The sequence below is a fragment of the Peromyscus eremicus genome, chromosome 7 (genome assembly GCF_949786415.1).
Source record: "Peromyscus eremicus chromosome 7, PerEre_H2_v1, whole genome shotgun sequence".
NCBI lineage: Eukaryota > Metazoa > Chordata > Mammalia > Rodentia > Cricetidae > Peromyscus > Peromyscus eremicus.
The window spans coordinates 80,972,143-80,992,834 of record NC_081422.1 but is presented as its reverse complement, the minus strand read 5'-3'; the positions used below and the strand labels follow the sequence as shown (position 1 = coordinate 80,992,834).

At 39.4% G+C, this 20,692-nt stretch overlaps 1 protein-coding gene across 4 annotated transcripts in view; it reads right to left on the bottom strand.

Moving 5' to 3' along the window:
• LOC131915246 (cytochrome b5 reductase 4) overlaps window positions 1–20,692 on the bottom strand; it is a 58,904-nt gene that overhangs the window by 37,542 nt on the left and 670 nt on the right. For all 4 annotated transcript variants that reach the window (XR_009380300.1, XM_059268327.1, XM_059268326.1 and 1 more), the window contains exons 2-4: window positions 16,104–16,257; window positions 8,808–8,908; window positions 5,790–5,871 (exon numbers count right to left, since the gene is read on the bottom strand). Coding sequence is in view for 3 of the 4 variants with exons in the window: in XM_059268327.1 (XP_059124310.1) it covers window positions 5,790–5,871; window positions 8,808–8,908; window positions 16,104–16,257 (337 nt within the window). In the remaining variant the exon portion in view is untranslated. The remainder of the gene's footprint in view (window positions 1–5,789; window positions 5,872–8,807; window positions 8,909–16,103; window positions 16,258–20,692) is intronic.

Sequence of the window (20,692 nt, the reverse complement as noted above, 5' to 3'; positions counted from 1 at the left end):
ACACCAAAACATCACCCATACAATGAGCACTATGGCCGCAAGACAAGTGAGTCAGCACATTCACTAAGACCCCTTGCCAGTGTCCACACCATGGAGTCTTGCTGGACTCTCAGCTTGTGCTTTGCTGATCTGAACTGTCTCCATTCTACCAAAAAAGAAGCTAAAGCTCTGGAAAGGAACCTCTGACTAACTCTCTTCCAAAGCTAAGCCTCTACTGGCAGTCCGCCTGTTCCCCAGCTGTCCTGGGCTTGCTGACAGAGCAGTAATGGTAACAGGACTCCTTGAAAGTAATGGCTCAGCACCTCAACCTGTACTCCCAGCACTCAGGACACACAGGCAAGGTGATCTTCAGCTACACAGCAAGTTTGAGACCAGCCTGAGCTAGATGAGATCCTATACTAAAATAATAATAGTAAGAATAACAACAACAACTACTACCAATGTATATACAAAGGTTTCTCCATTTCAGCATTAGCGATGTTTTGGGCTGGATAACTCTCTGTCATGGGAGTCTGGTATGGTAGTTAGGAACACTCCTGGCCTCTGTTCATGAGAATACCAGCAGCATGAGGGGTAGTCATAACAAAGTGTTTCTGAGTCTGCCAGCTTTGTATTTTCATTCCTGAATATTCAGGCATGAATATTAACCATGATCACACTATAATCTACCAGGTAAATTGAGGACTAGAACTGTCTAGTGTAGAAATGCCCACAAAATGCCAATTCTGGGACTTTCTACATTGGGTTCTGACAGTTTGCCTCATGTAAGACAATTTTAGTAAAAGGGATTAGGGCATTGTGGCTATGATTTGGCAAAGAGGAAAAGAAGATGAGGGAATATAGGAGGTGAATATGAGCAGAATACATTATATGTGTGTATGGAAATGTCACGGGGAAAATATATAATAATCAACAGACACAACCTATTAATGGACAGAGAGAAAGGGACTTGGGAGCACTCAGTCCTAAATGAGATTTTTTTATCAAGTGCCCCTCCCCTAAAGGCTCATGGATGCCCCCAAAGAGACAATATCTCCCAGACACAACAAGACTGATGACTGATGCACATGAACTCATGGAGACTGGCAGAACACACAGGAGCTGCACAAGCTCAGGCCAGACAGGGCACCAAAACTGGGAGGAGGAAGTAAACACAGGATCTCACTCCTAACCAAGAGGCTATTTGCAACTAATACCCACAGACGAGGAAAACTCAGTTTTCTCCAGTGCAGTGTCACTGGGTACAGAAACCACACTCCAGGGCAGGCCCACGCCAAGGAGTAGATGGCCAACACAAAACAATCTCCACGGTTTTTGTTTGGGCAGACTTTTGTTTTCTATGTGTTTTTTCTTTGATTTTTCGTTTTGCTTAAGAGAGAAAGGGAGGGCACACAAAGATGGGTGGATGGGAGAATAGAGAGGTGAGAAGGATCTGGGGAAGAAAAAAAACCATGATCAAAATATATCGTATAAAAATATTTTTAAGGAAAAAAATCCCTTTGCTCACAAACATTGCTTTTCTGCTCTGTAAAATTCTTATCTTTGCTTCCTAATTCCTTGTACGCTATTTCAAATCATTGTCTGCTACTAATCCACAAAATATTCCTGACCCAAACAGGTGGACTCTCCCACAGGTCCTGTCAATAACAAGAATGCTCTCTTTCACAGGAACAAAACCATCTTTTCATGTCAAAAACACCACCACATGCTAGTTCATACCTAATAATTGTAGAAATACACTGAAAAACAAAAAATGGCCTCACTGTTATAAGTAGTGAAGTAAAAGGGGGGCCAAGAAGCAGTGGCATTTCTAGCCACTACTGGCACCCACAACACATACACACACACACACACACACACACACACACACACACACACACACACAGAGAGAGAGAGAGAGAGAGCTTAGATTGCAGGTGGCTAGCAAATTTTGCTTCAGTTAATTCTCACAATGACTTTAAATGTTCCTTCATGGATATAAGTATATAAAATATACAAGTTGTCGTGTGTGTGCTCATTGATGTGTGGCCGTGGCACATAGGTAGAGGATGAAGGACAGCCTTTGAGTATTGGTCCTGATGTAAAACCAGGCTAGCTGGGTACAGGCTAGTCAGCCTGGCTTCTGTCCTTGTCTCCTATCTCCTTGTAGGAGCACTCTGGGATTACAGATGCTGCACTACCATGTGCAGCTTTTACTTGGGTTTTAGGGATCTGAACTCAGGTTGTGTGTTGTGTGACAAGCACAGTTAACCATGGAGCCATTTCCCCAGCCCAGGGTGCTTATTGGTTTGTTGTTATTGTTTTTGTTTGGTTTGGTTTGGTTTTTCAAGACAGGGTTTCTCTGAGTAGCCCTAGCTGTCCTGGAACTCACTTTGGAGATCAGGCTGGCCTCAAACTCGGAAATCCAAGTGCTGAGATTAAAGGCATGCACCACCACCACCTGGCTAAGGGTGTTTACTCTTACCCTGCATCTTACTAATGAAGAACACATTAAGATCTACCACTCGTACCTAAGAAAACACCGTCTAAGTAGTGGAGATGAGATTTGGATCCAAATATGTCTATGAATCTCTGTTCTTTCCAAGGTCACATTGCCTCAGTAATCAGTATCAGAAATAGAGATGGAATCGAAAAGGAGGCCTTTTGTTTTGTTTCTAAAAGTCCACACTTTGTTTTCCTAAGAAACATGCATGTTCTCCCCCAAACCAAGTGCTGATAATTTAGTCCTTTCTGATAGGACTCAGTCTGAAGTCCTCCTTCCTCATCCCCTTGGTTCTACCTACTCTCACATCACGAATGGGGTTTGGTTTTTTCTTGGTCTAATGTACATCTGTTTTAACTTTTCTACTGAGTAATTTAGGTGGACAGTTGTTTTCCTTCAATACTTTCAAAGTGCTATTCATTCTTCTTCTTTTTTTTTTTTTTTTTAATCCCCTTCTGTTGTTTGGGAACTCGGCTGTAGTAGGCAGCACCAAACTAGCTGCTGTGTGCCAGTCACCGCTTGGTTGGTGAGTCCCCCGGCCACACTTCCTATCTTCTCATCTTCTTTGTCTGTACACGCTTTCAACACAGGGAGTCCCCATGGGTACCATTGTTATTTAGCTTGTTTGAGGTGTGCTGAACTTTAGACATCTGACTTTTACTAATTCTGAAAAGTTCTAGGCCTTATTCCCTTCATGCATTGCTTCTTCCTCATTCTCACTACAATTTCTTCTGGAAGGGTGACTCCTAAGCCTTAGGCTTAGGAGACTCCATGTCCCTGCATGTTTCTCCATCTTCACATCTCCCGGCACCATATTCTGCGTAAGTCCTGCTCTTCAATCTTGTGTACACCAAAGTTTCCACTGTGTCTAACCTACTCAACTAGGCATGCGATGAGCTTGGACTTCACCTACTTCATTTCTTCCTTCCTGTAAATCAGTTCCAGTTGGTTCTTTTTCAGTTCTACAAGGTTGCTTTTAATAACCCATTTTAAAGGTTATCAATTCAATCTCATTTTCCTAAATATTTGAAGCACAATTATCTTGGCTCTGGACAGGAATAACAAAGCTCAACAGTACAACTGCCATTTATTTCTCACTTCTTCCCTTGGGTATCATAACAACTGACCTATGTTGTGGGAAGAGTGTTTCAGGCTGAACTCATGTTTTCCACAGATCCACAGAGGCATTTGCTAGGTACGCTGGAAAATCCATAGTGAGAGATTAGTTCTTGGTCTGAAGTTTCTGGGATCACACAAGTAATATGTTTAAATTCCAAACTTCCTTCAAAGTGGTAAGTGGCCTATCTGAATTCCAGATGGGTCAGACTGAAGTTGGTTAGGAAAGGCCTGGAAACACTGGTACCTAACTATAACAGAGAACCCATGTTGTTTCAGGAAAAACCTCTAGAACCCTCCCAAGCATGATCTGAGGCTGGCTTTCAAGAGTGAACATGCATAGAAGCAGCTAGCTCTACCAGTCAACGCTCTTCTAATATGAGCTCTAAATCCCTAATGGATAACATACTAACTCCGCTCAGAAATAAACTTGCAAGTATTGTAGATTGGTAGTAGGATGCTTGTCTAGTATACACGAGGCTCTAGGTTCAATCCCCAGCCCTGCAATAACATAAAGTAAAGGCAGCTTGCTCGCACTCAGGATGGTGATGCACACTTGGAATCCTGGCACTCGGGAGGTAGAGCCTGAAGGACAGCTGCACATTTGAGGTACGCCTGCAATCTGTGAGGAGGCGCACTGCCCTCCTATGCTAAGAACCCTAACATGCTTTCTTGCCACCTAACCAACAGTCTGCTTCTCCCCTCTGTCTTCATATAAACCCTTGCTACTACCCAAGTGGCAGACAAATCCACGTTGAAGAGCCCCTGGCCTCCTTGCTGGGCTGGAAGTACAATGAAGATTTTCTTTTAATAAAAACCAAGTTCCACAATATTGTCTTCAGTGCCCACTAGGAAGTGTATCCTCTTTGCTATGAGAAGCGTGGCCAGATTCTCCGAGGAAAAATCTTCCTTCTCCCTTATCACGTTAAAGAAAGGTCAAGGCAGACAAGACAGTCCAGCACCTCTCTTTGCTGTTAAATACTTTTTCCATTAAATATATAAGTCTATCAAGTACAGGCCATAAACAGGGGCTCAGTTCCAACTTCTGCCTCTCACAGATCCAAGTCCCTGTCTCTTACCCTATGTGACCATGGACATTCCTGTGTAGATCTAAAACCCCAGTTTACTACACTGTTTACTAAGAGAAACTTCCAGCAATAAGGTCTCCAATTACAAAACTCACTGACCTAAGCAGTGAAGACTCTGCCTGAACAGACCAATTCACTCTGAATTTGAGAGCCAAAGTCATGAGTGACTAAAGAGAAATGGCTACTTCCCTTCACAGAGAGGGATCTATGAAGTATTCCTGCTACTGCAATCCCATTCACACTCTCAGAGGGAGCTGGCTCTTCTGAAAGAGGTCCAGAAGAGCTGACTTGAACAACTGTAGGGGGAGCTCTAACTCAGAGGCAATTATACTTCCAAAGAAGCTTAACCGAGAAGGGACTACACAGGTTTGGAGACAAAGAAGAGTCCAGATAAACCGGGGGACAAAGACAGGAGGCGACACTGTACCATATAACTTCCTAGTCTTTGATGTTTTAGTCATGTGAGAGCAGTAAGAACAGTTAAATGATAAGCTGAGCATGGGCCACACACCTGCCACATCTGTAATCCCAACCTTTCAGAGGCTAAGGAAAAAGGATCATGAATTTGGGTCTAGCCTGGAATAACAGAGTAAGATACCAACTTGAGAAATAATTTTTAAAAAATTAAACGTTAAACAACTAGACTAAAAAAAAAAAAAATCAGCCAACATCCCTAACCAGTACTGTCACTAATCTGGTTATTTAATGACAGAATGTGAGATTATGGAAAACAAGGAAGCAAATACAGTTTTTCCTTCTATGGTATTTACTTCTTTACTCCTTACAGCTTTCTACAAACATCACGTTTTTAAGGGAAAGTCACTACAGAATTCCTTATTTTTCTTTTCCTCATTTCATGTGGTGCCCAAGCATGCACTCAAGAGTGTGCACACTTGTGTGTGTGTGTCTGTGTGTGTATGCATTTTCTTACATGGGTGGGTATGGAGGGGCACATGTGGATGTGTGTGGAGGCCCAAGGTTGAATAAAACCTTTACAGCAGCTATGGCAGAAGGCCAATAAAAATAGGGAAAATACTGTGCTTTATTTAATCCTACTCATTGAATCCAATTCTATTTTAAAAAGCATTCGCTTTTTTACTTACCTTTTGGAACAGCAGGCTTCATAGCCATCCTGCCAACCAGGCACTCTTTCAGCATGGATTCATAATTGACCCAACGGTGAACCTGGGAGATGAACGGCCGACAGCAACATGACTCTAACCTCTACAGGATGCTCTCATCCTTACCATGAGCTGAGCTAAAACTTCATACATGACTCTAACCTCCACAGGATGCTCTCGTTTTACCATGAGCCGAGCTAAAACTTCATACACTGCTCTGAAGTAGACGTAATTAGCCAGCAACTGATAGAGACTGTTTAGAACAGTACTCTCAATGTGTTGTCTACAGACCTCTGGGTATTTCTGACACTGTCAAGTGTCCACAAGGTCCCAACAATTTCAAAAGAACATTCAGATATAACTTGCCCTTTTTCCTTCTTTGCCATTTGCAAAGTGCTTAAGAATATCCTTCACAATATATTAAAATTATTGCCATATTCTTCCTGTATGATAAAACAAAAAATTCTAACTCACGCTGGTCTGAAACTCACTATGTAACCAAAGCTGCCCTCTAATTCACAGCCATCCTCTTGCTTCAACCTCCTAAGTGTTGGGATTACAGGTGTACATCACTATGCTGCAGCGTAACACTGTTTAAATTAGCAAACTCTTAAAAAAATGTAAATGTTCAATTGTAAAAATATCAGTAAAGAAAAACACAAATTCAAAAACATTAGTAAAGAAAACCATGTATTCAATTATCAATTTATTCAATATAATTATCAATAGTCATAATGTAATGTTCAAACATTAAAATAATTAGGTCAAATAATATTGTTAACAGGGTATTAATAGTCCTGAGGAAATAACACTAAATAGCAAATACATTACAGCACAGACATGAACTTATTATTATTATTAGAAACTGAATTTTACTTGCAATTACTTACAGTACATGCATTACTTTGTAAATTCTTGCCTTTGGGAGTGTGAGAATGGGGGTAATTTCAGCAAACAGATAAAGGAGACAGAGATTTAAGGAGGCAAGGGTATAGGGTTTGTCACTCACAGGACTCTAAAACAACAGGCACTTAAGTATGTTCAAAGTAGAATATTTACTCTGACATACTATTCTATTTAGGATCTCAAAAACCAATCAGATGACTAGATTCATGTCACTGTTAATAATGACCACTTAAGAGGTGAAAAGCAGGGTGTTGCTTAGACAATTCATCTTCAAGAAGATGAATATATTTGTCTTGTTACCCAAACTGGACCTAACAGAAAGCTATCTGGACAGTCCTGAAGTGTCAGGGCCAGAAACAGCACTGAGGACTTGAACTACAACAGTGGGAAAAAAAGGGGTCAGGTTAATGAAAGAGTCCGGCCAGTGGCCACACACTGGGCCATGATGGGAAAAGACAGACTACTCAGTAGCTCAGTCCCTTTCTCTGGAAATGGGCAACAGAAAACACAGAGGGAAGGTAAGCCAGTGCGCCAGTGCCATCACCGGAGACTGAGTTGGAATACCAACAGGCCATCAAGCTGGCCTATCAGTTATGTGGAAATGACAAAATAAATAAGAGGTCAACAGTGGGATCAAAACTGAAAACAGATAAAGCTGATAAAGATATGAACCAATATATTCTTTGTACAACTCAAACATGATGTGTAGGGAAATTTTTATAGTGAAAGACACCAGACAATTCTAGAAGACACCAGAAGCTTCTAAAATACAAAACTCTATTTCCACAGTGAGTAAAAAATCATAAATAATTAATTTTACTGGTTCATTAAAGCTAGGGGATGCAGCAAAGTGCTAAGTAAAGTACAGTCTTCCTCACATGTGTCCCATATAAACTTGGTGCTGGGCAATACAAGGCTTTCTGGAGAAATCTTCTGCTGAAGAAGTACATTCCAGCAGAGAACAAGGGAGAGCCAGGAGACAACCACAGCAGCCAAGTTAGGCAAATGTCCCTAAACTGACTTGGTTTGCATTGTTAGAAAGTAACAAACAGCAACAGCAAAGGGAACGTCTCTTAAAGGAGCAAGAAGACTCTCCCAAGGGAATGTTACCACAACCAATGAGCAAATCAGACTTCGCACCACAAAGATGGGCACCAGAGCAAACAAGTCCCACCTTTAAAGCAGGTGCACCAAAGTATTTTTAAACATGAAACAAATTACATTTCTGACAACCTGATCAAAAAATAACTACCTATAATCTCAGAGATAAATAAAAAGTATTTAAAAAAATAAGTTAAGTTTGATCAAAACAACTCTAAAATACCCCAATCTAATTCAGGTATCTTAAATGGTTAAAACCTAGTATCATATAACATGGTGAGTTATCATTAATTATACAAATTGAAATGTGAAACAAAGGCAAACTACTAAACTTCTAATGACTACAATATCAGAATAACCGCTAACAAAATTATTGGTAATTAATGTATTCTATATAACATTTAAATAGTGGGGAAACTAATTTTTTTTATAAATTTGGAGAAAAGGGTTTGATGTAAACATCTTTCGAGATACATGTAGAACCTCTGCTATTAATTTAGGAAAAGCAAGTTTCCTATTCATTAATCAACTTTATCTAAGTTCCTCCAAGAGATATGGGTCCCACATAGTAATGCAGACTGGATGTACAACTACCTCCCCATGAGGAAAAAGCAAGAATGCTATACGATAACTAAAAAAATTAAATTGAATTTAAAAAAGAACTAAAGTGATTTGAAACAGCAGATCATACTGTCCCTTCTCCCATTGATAGAGTTTTCTGTAAGTCAATTACCATCATTACCAAAATAAATCAGGACGAGTAAAAGCCTTGCCAACAGAGGAGTCAAATTGCATGCCACATACTTGGAACCATCTCTAGAATTTTACTACAATGAGTTGAAAACTCACATGAACAGCTGGTACCTGTGAACATCGGCCTGCATTTTAAAATTCAAGCCCACCCATCTCAAATGAATGCAAGTGTTTTCCTCCTCCAAATGTCTCACTGTTAAATCCATGTCTACAATGCTCTGCTTACTTGTAGAAACTTACCTCATTAAAAAGATCCGTCCCGTCTGCTCCTGCTGCTCTCATAAGTTCATCCTCCCCGCCAGGATGATACTCCATATATGGGCTGACATTGTAAACAAGCCCTGCATCAAAGCAAGGAGAAATAATATCCAAATGAACTTCCTAAAAATTATAAAACCTATAAATATAAGGCCCACTAAATCTCTCCCAACATTTCATTTAGGAGTTCATTTTATCAAAGTATAATGAGCTGTAAAGTCTGAAATTACACTGCTCTTGCAAGCTAGCTAATTAACCTGCCAGTTTCCTGGTCTCTTATAAAAAACAGGGGGCTTGTTGGTTAAGACATGAAAGTTTAATGTATCAATACCTGCACTAGAAAAGCAACATTTGCACCAGCTCCTTGAGCCCCAATTCCTACAGAGCTATGTGAAGAGGGTTCAGTGATCTTCACACTCCTGTTCCTCTGTGAGAGGAACCTGGACCTTAGGAAACTCAGGTCCTTCCTGCCAGTGAGAGTATCTGCTCTCTTCCCTAGAGGGAGACATGATCTTTATTAAGCTGACCCATGTGTAACCCATTTTTGTTCTAGGAGGAGATACCATACTAACCAGGTTTTTTCAGCATTCAAAGATTCATGAAAATATTGTCCAGAACACTGTCTCTGCTCATAAAACACAGAGAAATGCAACAGACCACATAGAATAGCCTCTCAACACAAATAAACTCTCTATATAACTTTTGAATGTACACACACACACACACACCACAGAAATAAAATCTCATTCCATTGCTGTCTACTGCCCTGGTGAAAATCGTGAGTCAGATCTCTAGTAAGGCTAAGGAATTAAGAACATTCGGGCCTACTCTGTAAAAGAAGGCCTGTCTCATCTCTTCAGCTTTTGATCTTCCCCAAATATTTATTAAATCTATGCATGCATTCAACTATATCTTTATCTTTAACAAAAAGGAACAGGGAATAAAGCAGGACGTGCTGACTGGAGGCCTCATCAAGGAAGCAAACTTTTTGTATCTGTATTAGAACGCTAACAGCAGACAAATACAGCTGTGTTCCAGCATCTCAGAGTGCCTCTGTTGCAGTTTCCTCAGAGTTCTGCATCCAGAACAACCTCAAGGCTGCTGGCTAAGATGGTCCAGCCTCACAGACTACTCCAGCCAGGACTTCAGATAAGCCTTGCATTTTCCCATTGCACCGAGACTGGACAACAAACAAGAGAACTAACTCTCCCAGGACTTGACCATTATTCCAATTTTCCCAGGGTCTCTTAAAGATTCCAGTACCCCCAAACAACAGGAATCAGTCTAGAAAACACAACACCCACATTCCCAAGGAGTGGGGTGGAGAGTTTTTGGTCATTAGATGGATTATAGATGTTTGTCATCGTTTAGGGAGGTTGGTTACAAATTGTTACTGGTCACAGTCTGGGGAAAGCTAAACAAAGGAGATTAGATTCAGAGATCTCTTTCTGAAGAGAAAAAAGGCAATATAGTATAGAAATGATGGGATAGAAGAAAGGATTTTTCAGTTTTTTTTAACAACCACTAGTCTCAAATATTTTATATTGGTATGAATTTTGGTATATTGATACAAATTTAAGGTTATTTTTGTTAGAAGATACTGTACATACATTTCTACTTTTGTTTAAGGTATTGTACCTATGCAGCTCATTTAATGACATAGTCATGTTAGGTATGTTTTCAAGGTCAAACAGAGATATATAGATAGATGGTCTTCAAACACGTCAAAGACCTACAGAATATGACATTTAAAATGTTTTGTTAACATAGGGCTTTTCATGACAATGAGACACGTCTACTCCTGGCAGCACCGATTTTTTCAGAGAAGATGATGGGCACTGAAAAGCCTCCATGTGGAGTTTGTTTTCACTGTGGTAAGGTTAGCCACTGGGCAAAGAAATTGTTCTTCCCTTGACTGTTGACAGTATGCTGTACAAACTGGACAAGCAGAACACAAAAGAGAAAGACTGCTGAATTTTGCCAAGATAAGGTGGGATAGTCCTTCAAAATTCCAGCCTCATAGAAAAGTTTGCCAGACATTCTACAGGACATACAGGAAAGTGACTGCCGAACTTCACCAAGACTAGGTGGGTCAGTCCTTCAAAATTCCTGCTTCATAGAAGAGTCTGCCAGATATTCTAGACCTGTAGGCCAAAGACTGGATGCCCCAATGTTGCAGAGAAACCATGGGTACCTGTCCAGGCAGCCAGATGTCTGTAATTTTTATAGGTTTAGAAGTGACTTGCACTGCACTTCCTGTTTACTCAGGTAATATTACATCCTTCTGGGGTCTTCAGTGGAATTGAAGGAAGACTAGGTAGTTTTCCTTAGTCCTGATAGAAGGTAAATTAGGTAAAGAGTTTTGGACTCATCAAGATAGAATAAATAATGAAGTATTTTCTCCAAATATGCCAACTACAAATGCACTGAACACTGTAAATATAATTCTTACCTAATAATTGTTCTTACTGTATATAGTTTTGCATTGTTAGAGTTAAAAATCTTTCCTTTTTATTTAGACAAAAAGGGGGAAATGTTGTGGAATATTCCTTTACACTGTGTGAAGATATGTCGCTGTGATTGTTTTAATAAAAAGCTAAATGACCAATAGCTAGGAAGGATTTTGGGGGCAGAGAGAATGCTGGGAAGAAGAAGGGCAGAGAAGCCAGACAGACACAGTATGAATCGGACACACAAAATGGGACAGAAGTAAAAGCCACATGGTAGAACGTAGATTAATAAATTATGGGTTAATTTAGGTTATAAGAGCTAATTAGGAACAAGCCTAAGCTACTGACCAAGCTTTCATAATTAATAAGAAGTCTCTGTGTGGTTATTTGGGAGCTGGCTGGTGGGAAAGAAAAATCTACCTACACCTGAGGCAACTGGCCATATCTCATAATCAAGAACAGAAAGCAATGAATTAATTAATGCATTGATGCATATACTGTTTGCTCTCTCCTGTAAATTCAGTCCAGAGCTCTGCCCATCAAATGGTGCTTCCCACATTCAAGGTGGTTCTTCTAACCTCAATTAACTCAATTAAGAGAATCCCTTACTGGCACATCCACAGGCCAACCTAATCTAGACAATTCATCATTGAGACTCCCTTCTGGGTAATTCTCTACTGTGTTAAGTCAACAATCAAAACTAACTATCAAGAAGCTGGAGAGATGACTTATTGGTTAAGAGCACATGTTGCTCTTGCAGAGAACCCAGGTTCGGGGATGGTTGCCCAGTTAGCTAAAAACCTGAGACTAGATAGACCATGGACCTAGGGGAATACCAAATACTACTATTCTGCTAAATGAACACAGCAATAAAATGACTCCTAATGGCATTCTGCTATACTTATAGATCAGCATCTTGCTCAACCATCATCAGAGAAGCTTCCTCCTACAATAGATGAGAACAAATACAGAGATCCACAACTGGACAATATGCAGAGAGTGAGAGACCTTAGAACACTCAGCCTCAAATGGGATGTCTTCCTCCCCTCAGGACTCAGGGAACCCTGTGGAAGAGGAGGCAGAATGATTTTAAGAACCAGTGGGGTGGAAGACACCAGGAAGGAAGGCCCTCTAGACACAACAGGGCTGCTGCACAGGTGAACTCACAGAGATGGTGGATCATAAACAGAGCCTGCACAGGTCTAAGACAGTGCTGAGAGGCAAAATTAACAAAACCCACCATCCTTGACCTAGATGCTATCTCCAATTCATAACTGCTCACAAAGGAAAAATTCATTTTCTCCAATTGAGTCTCACTGGGTATGCAAACCACACTTAAGCTCCTGGCCCAGCAGTAGATGGCTAACACAAAATGAACTCAATGGTATTTGGAGGTTTTTGTCTCATAATGCTTTGTCTGGGCATTCTAATTTTTTAACTTTACAGATCTTTTGCTTATTATATAGTATGGTTTACAATTTTGTTTACATAGGGTTTTTTTTTTGCATGTGTGTGCGCGTGTGTAAATGTGTGTGTCTCAGGGTCTGTATATGTTTTTTATGCTTTTCTTTGGCTCTTTTTATGTTTCTTTGTTTTGTCCTATTCTGAACAAACAAAAAGTTTGTTTATTATTATTATTATTATTTATTTATTTTTTTTTTAGATACCTGTTTGTATTCTAATGAGAAAAAGAAAGAGTAAAGATTTGAACGTGTGGGGAAGTAGGGAGTATCTGGGATGAATTAGGGGAGAAGAAACTGTAATTAATATGTTGTATGGAAAACAATCTATTTTCAATTAAAAAAAGATAAATTAAAACCAGGAGATATTCTTTAAAAGGAAAATGATCTCTTCATACTGTCAAGAATCAGGAATCCTTGTAAAAGGATACTGACTACACAATGGGTATCATACTTTAACAACATACAGAAACATTCTCTCAGTAGCATTCTCCTTTTCTCCTCTGTGGACACAAGAGAACCATTCTGTTTTGATAAGTTTGCTTATTTTGGGAATTTCATATAAATGCAATCATACAAAAACATAGTCTTTTATGACTTCCTTTTTCCACTTAGCATATCTGCAAGGTTCATCTACACTGCTGTAGGCCTAAGTAGGCTTAAGTATTTTTTGTTTTATGGCTAGGTAATATGCCATGTGGATAAATCACATCTGATTTATCCACTCATTACTACATGGGCATTTAGGTTATATTCATGTGTATGAATTGTATGCATATACATGGTTTCACTAATCTTAGACATACATCTCTAGGAGGAAATGTAATGGGTATACAGTATTAAACTTTGGGTCTTGAATGTCCCTTAAAGGTCTATGTTGAATGCTTGGGCACCGGCCCATGGTGCTACTGGCATGTAGTATATATATGTCCTTTCAGTTGGTTGGGCCTAGTGGAAGGAACTCAGCTTATTAAGGAAGACCCAACTCCTCCTGCCTCTCTACCTCTATGAGGTAAGCAATTTCCTCTGCTATGTACTCTCACCATCATGTAACACCTCGCCACAGGCCCCAAAGCCTCATAGCCAAATGACCATGGACTGAAACCTTTAAAAACATTGGCCAAATAAAACCTTTTAAAAAAGTTGTTTATCTTGGGTATTTTTTAGTGACAGAGTTATTCATACACAGTTTTCTACACTTGGTGATTTGAAGAATGGGGTGATTTGAAGACTAAAAAATCTGACAACACTCAGGGAGGTAAAGAAACCATATTAAAAACTAAATTTTCAAGTTCTATATTATATTCACTCAATAAATGTATTTACTATCTATATGTATGTACCAAGTATTATGCCAATTTTTCCCCCTTTCAATGGCAATTTTCAATGTTTCAATTCACACAGCTTGGTTTTTAGTCGTATCTCAAACTCTCCAGAGACAGGAAAAGCCTTTACCAACCTTTAGAACCTGCATCAGGCCACACTACCTCAGATGACTGGATTCAAAACAGCACACACTCCACTATAATCTCACACACAGATCTAGGTTACAGTGCCTACAGACAGCACCATGTTGGACCCAAGTGACACCTAGGTCTACTCATCCATCTCCCAGATGAAGGTGCCACAGTGTCTCAGGCTAGGGAACTATGCATGTGAACCACAATGGCTCACCCTACAGAATTAACAGTATCACCATACTTTCGGCCACATGTTACTGACTGGAATTTTTCATTTCCTCTTTCTTCTCTTCTATAAGTCATAGAGCCTCATAGTAGACACCACAGTCTCCAGAGGAAGCTCAAGAAAGACATTTCTGGTGGTCCAAGGTGAATTTTTTTTCCCAATAAAACTAAAATATTGTGTTTGTTTAAAATTCTTATTTTTTTCACAAATGTGGGATTTTCTAGAAGATACATAGACATGTAATATGAGACAGGAGGCAGTAACATGACAATATATATGAGCTGTCATCTATTAAACTATACATTATAGATATTTACCAAAATAGAAAATGATGTACTTCTGTATTTTGCTTTTATAAAAGTTATTTTCATAAACATAGGTACTATTTACAACATACAGTAGGCTTATTACCTTTATTAAATTAATTTTAAATATGCCTTACTTTTCGTAATTTTAATTAATGGTAATTTTAGAGGTATCGTGCACAAAAAAGCTCTTAATATTCTCAAGAATTGTTAAAAGATTAGGGGGATTTCAAGCCCCCCAAAAAGTCTGATACACTCAGGTAAGCAACAGTAAACATTCAAAACTAATTTTTGGTTTTAATATTCAAACAAATATTAAAGTTCTAGATTATATTCATTCAACAAATGTATTTAATGTTGATCATATATGTAGCAAGATATGCCATTATAGAACAGCATTTTCACTTACTTAAGATTTTTACCATTGTTGATTATGTTGGCCCTAAAACATGATAGGAAAAGATACGTTCATAAGGTAAAAACGTAGTGTAACTCACCATTTTTCAACTACAAAGATGGGCATTTCTCTAAGCCTTGAGTCCAAGGACTGTGACGACCTCGCCATCTTGTGTTCAATAAAGAAACTGCACTACCACTTTCATAACTGTCTACAGATGTTTATTTAGTTCTAACAATTGCTGAATGGGATTAAAATCTACAACTCTCAATGAAAATTTTAATTCTATCCCTCAATTCTACTAATGTCTGTTAAGTCCTTTGAAGCTTTGCACCAGACATTAACATGGTCTTCCTAATAAACTGATTCTTTGTGTGTATGTGTGGTGTATGTAGTTGTTAGCGTGGGTGTATGCACGTGTGTGTGGAAGCCAGAGGCTGACTTCAGCTGTTTCCTCCTTATGCTTTGAGACAGTGTCCTCACTGAATCTAAAGCTTATCAACCTCTGATCTCCACAGACACACACAGAACAGTGTTCTCACAAGCACACATGTGCATGAGCAAGTGCATATACACATACAAATATGTGCGCATGCATACAACACATACACTTGGTTTCCTTTAGATTTTCAGAGATCTTTTTTCTAACAGTATTCAACCACAAGGCTCTGGGATGGGCAGTTATTCCACATACTGGGTGTCACTGATCCTTTTAACTGTATCACCTTGGTGGTAAATTACTTGGCAAACATGTGCTTCCTTTCAAAAAGAATACAACAGAGGGATGCTAAAGAAAGATTTCCATTCCAGAGTTCCCTGTCTTCTGCGTCAAAATGTAAAAGGTTATAAGGGAGAATACTGTCCAAAGTGAGAACGACATTATCTACAGTCCAGTGAAGCAATTGTGTTATCAAAGTCTGAATGTGCATTACCAATGGAAAGCCAGCAAGTTTCTGAAGCGTTAAATAAATACCACTGACCTCTTATGCATATCCAACAGTCGTCTTTCTTGTTGTGGGTCTTAAGCTCTTCTTCAGTTACATCAATTAACCTGCCTTTCAGGCCAGTTAAGTCCTTTCCACTTCTGGTCAGTCGAATCCAGTCCATAAGACTTCTACCTTGCTTTAAAGGTACCTAAGAGTGGAAAACAGAAATTACATCCAGTTTCAAGTTGGCTGTTCCCCTTTCCTCCTCCTTCGACTTGCTTTTGGGCTATGTAAGTCCTCTTATTCTCCTTTAAAAAGAAATCCTGGGAGGCTGAGGTGGAAACATGGCAAGTTTGAGGCCATCCTAGACTACACAGCAAGATCCCATCTCAAAAATATGAATGAATTAAAAGATAAAACTGAAGCCCAACAATTCTACAAACACTCATCTTCTGTGTGAGAGGATGTCAGATTTGTTCTACTGCATTAGAAGTTTACTTTGCAGCTGCTCAGGCTGATCACAAACTGGTAGTCATCAATCCCCCTGAGTACTGAGATTACAAAGGTAAGACGCCACATCTGGCTCTTTCTTTCTATTTTTATTTTTTAATTTAATTTCCCTTTTATTTTCTTTGACTTTTTTTAACCTTTTGGATAATTTAAATTGATTTTATTATTATTATTCTCTCATAATAGTATTATGGTATTCCAGACCCAGTACTGAATCTAAAATCAGAAAGCTGGAATGTCCAGGTCCTAGCTCTGTTAATAATTATGTTATTGTTGCCAATTTAACCCAAAATTTGTGACCTTAACAATCAAGAGATTTGACAGAAATACACCAATGATTGGCTAAAGTGGACCTTTTCTGAGTTATCAATATAAACAGAACATCAATGTTTTCTACAAACACACTGGTAAAGTTTATCAAGCATTGGAGTGGGCAGGGTATAGGGAGGGGAGGAAGCCGTAAGTAAATGTGTCATTGACATGAGCACAGAGCAGCAATGTCAAGGACCGCAATGCCTCAGATAAGGGGGAAGTGGCAAAGCCACCTTCTAGTCTTCACTGTGAATATTGACAGTGTATGTAGACACTACCAACCACAGCTTCCTCTGTGAGATGAGCTCCCTACAGAGCTGCCTACCAAGATCAGATAACCCTGCCACAAAGATTGCCTGAAACCAAGGACAGCACCAAACACCTTACAGATACTTTTTTTTTTTTTATTACTCCATACATTTTCTTTTTTCCTTCACAATGCATGGAAAGTTGTTTTCATTGTGGATATTAGTGACCTTAGCATGTTTTTTGTTTTTGTTTTTGTTTTTTTTGTTGTTTTTTTTTTTTTTACTAAGAATTATCACATTTCTACTTACAGGAAGCACTTCATGGCTTTTCTTTGACACAGGAGAATTTCCAGTATTGCTACTCCAGCACTTGGGCCATTACTAAGTAAATTAATGGTGACTTGAAGTCAAGAATTTATTTTCAACTATCTATCCAGTAGCAAAAAAGATGGCTACTGAGTGACTAAGGGATGGGCAGTACTTGCACTTTAGACATAGGACAAGATGACTCATATTGTTGACTGTGGGTAATAGGAAACACCGGGCATGGAATCATGAACTGGGGAGGCTACTGTATTTATAGTGGCGCCCTTTGCAGAAAATGTCTACCAAACTCTGCCTACAGGATTTAGCAACAGGATGCTCTGGGTTCTATTTTCTTTTACAAAATACATTTTCAAGGTTTTTGAAGGACTGATCAAAAAAACACATGCAATAGACTCACTCTCCAAGGTGGGGCCCACTGGGAGGTGATTAGGTCCTGAGGGCTTATGTTAATTATGAACGGGTTTGAGGCTACACATTCTCTTGCATTCTTTATTGCCCTATGTTGCCTTGAACCATGTCCTAACAAAGCAAAAAGGCCCTGGCCAGATAGGAGCTTCTTTACCCTCCCCTTATAATAAACAAATCTGTCCTTTACCCATTATCCACTCTCAGGTCTTTGCTTACAATGACACAAAGTGTATCAACACAAAGGTACACCAGTATTTTAATTAGTTAAGATAATCCTGTGGAAAATTTCATGACACCTGTATTGAACAGGGCCACTCTTTACATCTGTCCAACTACCTCATTACAAAGTACCAGGAGAATGGTACTGCAAAATATGCACTCTCAAGGAAGCATGTATAACTCCAGAGTCATCTCTGTTTTAAGCATTCATTTACCGCAAAATAAATAGGTCAGTAGCTCTGGGGTATATTCTATCATCTCATTCCACACTCTCATTCTGACCACTGATGAAACTATTCTGGTGTCTCAATTCCAAACAAAGAATGAAGAGTAAGAAAAACAATTCCTATCCCAGAGAAAATCACTGGGCTCTCTCTCCATTCTGTAAACCTCAGGGCAGTTAATCTTTTGGAAAAGCAAAACAAATCATGGGTTGATATGGAACAATCTTTTTCTATACTATGAATATGTATTACTCTCATGGGTTAATAAAGTTGACAGGCCGGTAGCTGGGCAGGAAGTTAGGTGGGAAAGCCAAACTGAGAATGCTGGGAAGGAAGGAGGAGTTGAGAGAGATGCCAGCCAGCTGCTGAACAAGCAGGACAAACAAGCACAATGTGTAGAAAATGAGGTAACAAGCCATGAGCCACATGACTAAACATAGATAAGATATATGGGTTAATTTAAGTGTAAGAGTTAGCGAGTAACAAACATGAGCTACTGGCCAAGCGTTTATAATTAATATAAGCCTCTGTGTGGTAATGTGGGAAGTGGCTGCTGGGTATTTGGGAGTTGCTTGTGGGACAGAAACTTCTGCCTACAATGGATCTCCCTTCTACAGTGGTTCCTTACAGTAATGTCTGCAAGTCCCTCTACTATTTGTCGCACCCTTCATAACCTGATCACAGTCTGCATTCTGTGTTTCAGCCTCAGCTCCTTTCTATCAAATGCTTTGGCCAAATGGGAATAGCTTACCCCATTGGTATCAAGCACTTGCTCGCTGTATTTTCTCCAATTTGACTCCAACCTGTTCTTGGTGACAACACCCTACTGAAGTACGAATTATAATTGTTTACTTATCTGTAGAGCCTGTAAGAGAGACTAAGTCCCTCGAATCAGAGACCACACCTTCACCATCTTCACCACACCATGATACTGTATTAGTTACTTTTTGCTGCTGTGACTAAAATCAACTTAGGGAAGAAAAAGTTTATTTTGGCTTATGGTTCAAGAAAGGGAGTCCATAAAGCAAGGAAGGCATGGCAGCTGGCAGCCAGAGCAGGAAGCTGACTCACTATATGTCACCTGCACACAGAAATGAATCAGAGAAAGCAAACTGGAACTGTGGTGCGATTATAAACCCCCAAAGCCTGACCAAAGTGACACACTGTTTCCAACAAAGCCAAACCTCCTAAAGGTTCCATTATGTCCCCAAACAACACCAACAAGAGGGGACCACACGTTCAAATGTCTTAGCCTATGGAAGATATTGCTCAATCAACCATTACACAGTTTCTCAATCAATACTGATTTAGGAAACTGCTAGTAGAAATAAGAACAGCTATCACAAAATGAATCCAATTCCATGGAAGATTCAAACTGGTAAGACGTGAACAGAAGGCTTATGGTAAGTAATAGCTGCTGAGTGCTTGCCCATGCTGTGCCATGAAAACTGTCGCTTAACCCTATGACTAAGGCAATAACAAAAACTGGTACTTAGTGTCAACCCTATATACACCTGAACAAAAAGTGAGTGAGATTAAGTGGTGGATCTTGGAAAGGAATCTCTCTCCCACTTCAAAGTCTATGGTTTAAACAATTGTATCAAACAACCTCTCCAGCCGTGTTCCAGTTTTTCAAACTCCATCTGACTGTTTCATCCAGTTCCCACTCAGCTTCTCACAGGTTCAAGATTGTCTCGTTTCATAACAAAGAAATTAATCCAATCTGAGGTTCCTATTAAATTACACAAAAAGCTTATTTTGTCCTGTTTGGGGACAACAAAACTCACTTTTGCTACCACAGCTATGTAACTTCTTGTCTTTGCTGAGAAGTTTTCTCCTTTAAATGACTGCTGAAAACTAACAGTCTGAATGGAGAAAGGCAGTAACTGATTTTCTCATTCTGCAAAGGTAGCCTTTGAATACACAGTCAAGCATTTAGCTTAAGGAGAGCAGCAGGAGGAGATACATGACTTGATTGCTGGTGAGCTGAAGCACACATTGCCATGAAGGAAATGTCATAATCACATCACAAGCCTACATGACTAATGTCAGACCTGTGTTAACCTATTTCTTTTTACCCAGAATGGAGATGGTAAAAGCCCCCACTCCATAGGGTAACTATGAAGATTCAATGGACATAGGAAATATACTCAAGACATACATGGCCATCAGTCAGCACATAAAACACCTCAATACTATGTATGATCAAAGCTGGGTTCACAGACTTCTGAAAAATAAATAAAAATCTCAACTCATTTTCTGATCTAAAGTCGGAACTCCAGGTCTAAGTGGAGAAAAATAGAAACATTCAGTGAGGGTCCCAAAGTCATATAAAGTAAAACTTAACACAGAAATTGAGTGGCCCAAGAAGGTAGAAGTCCCAAAAGAAAACACC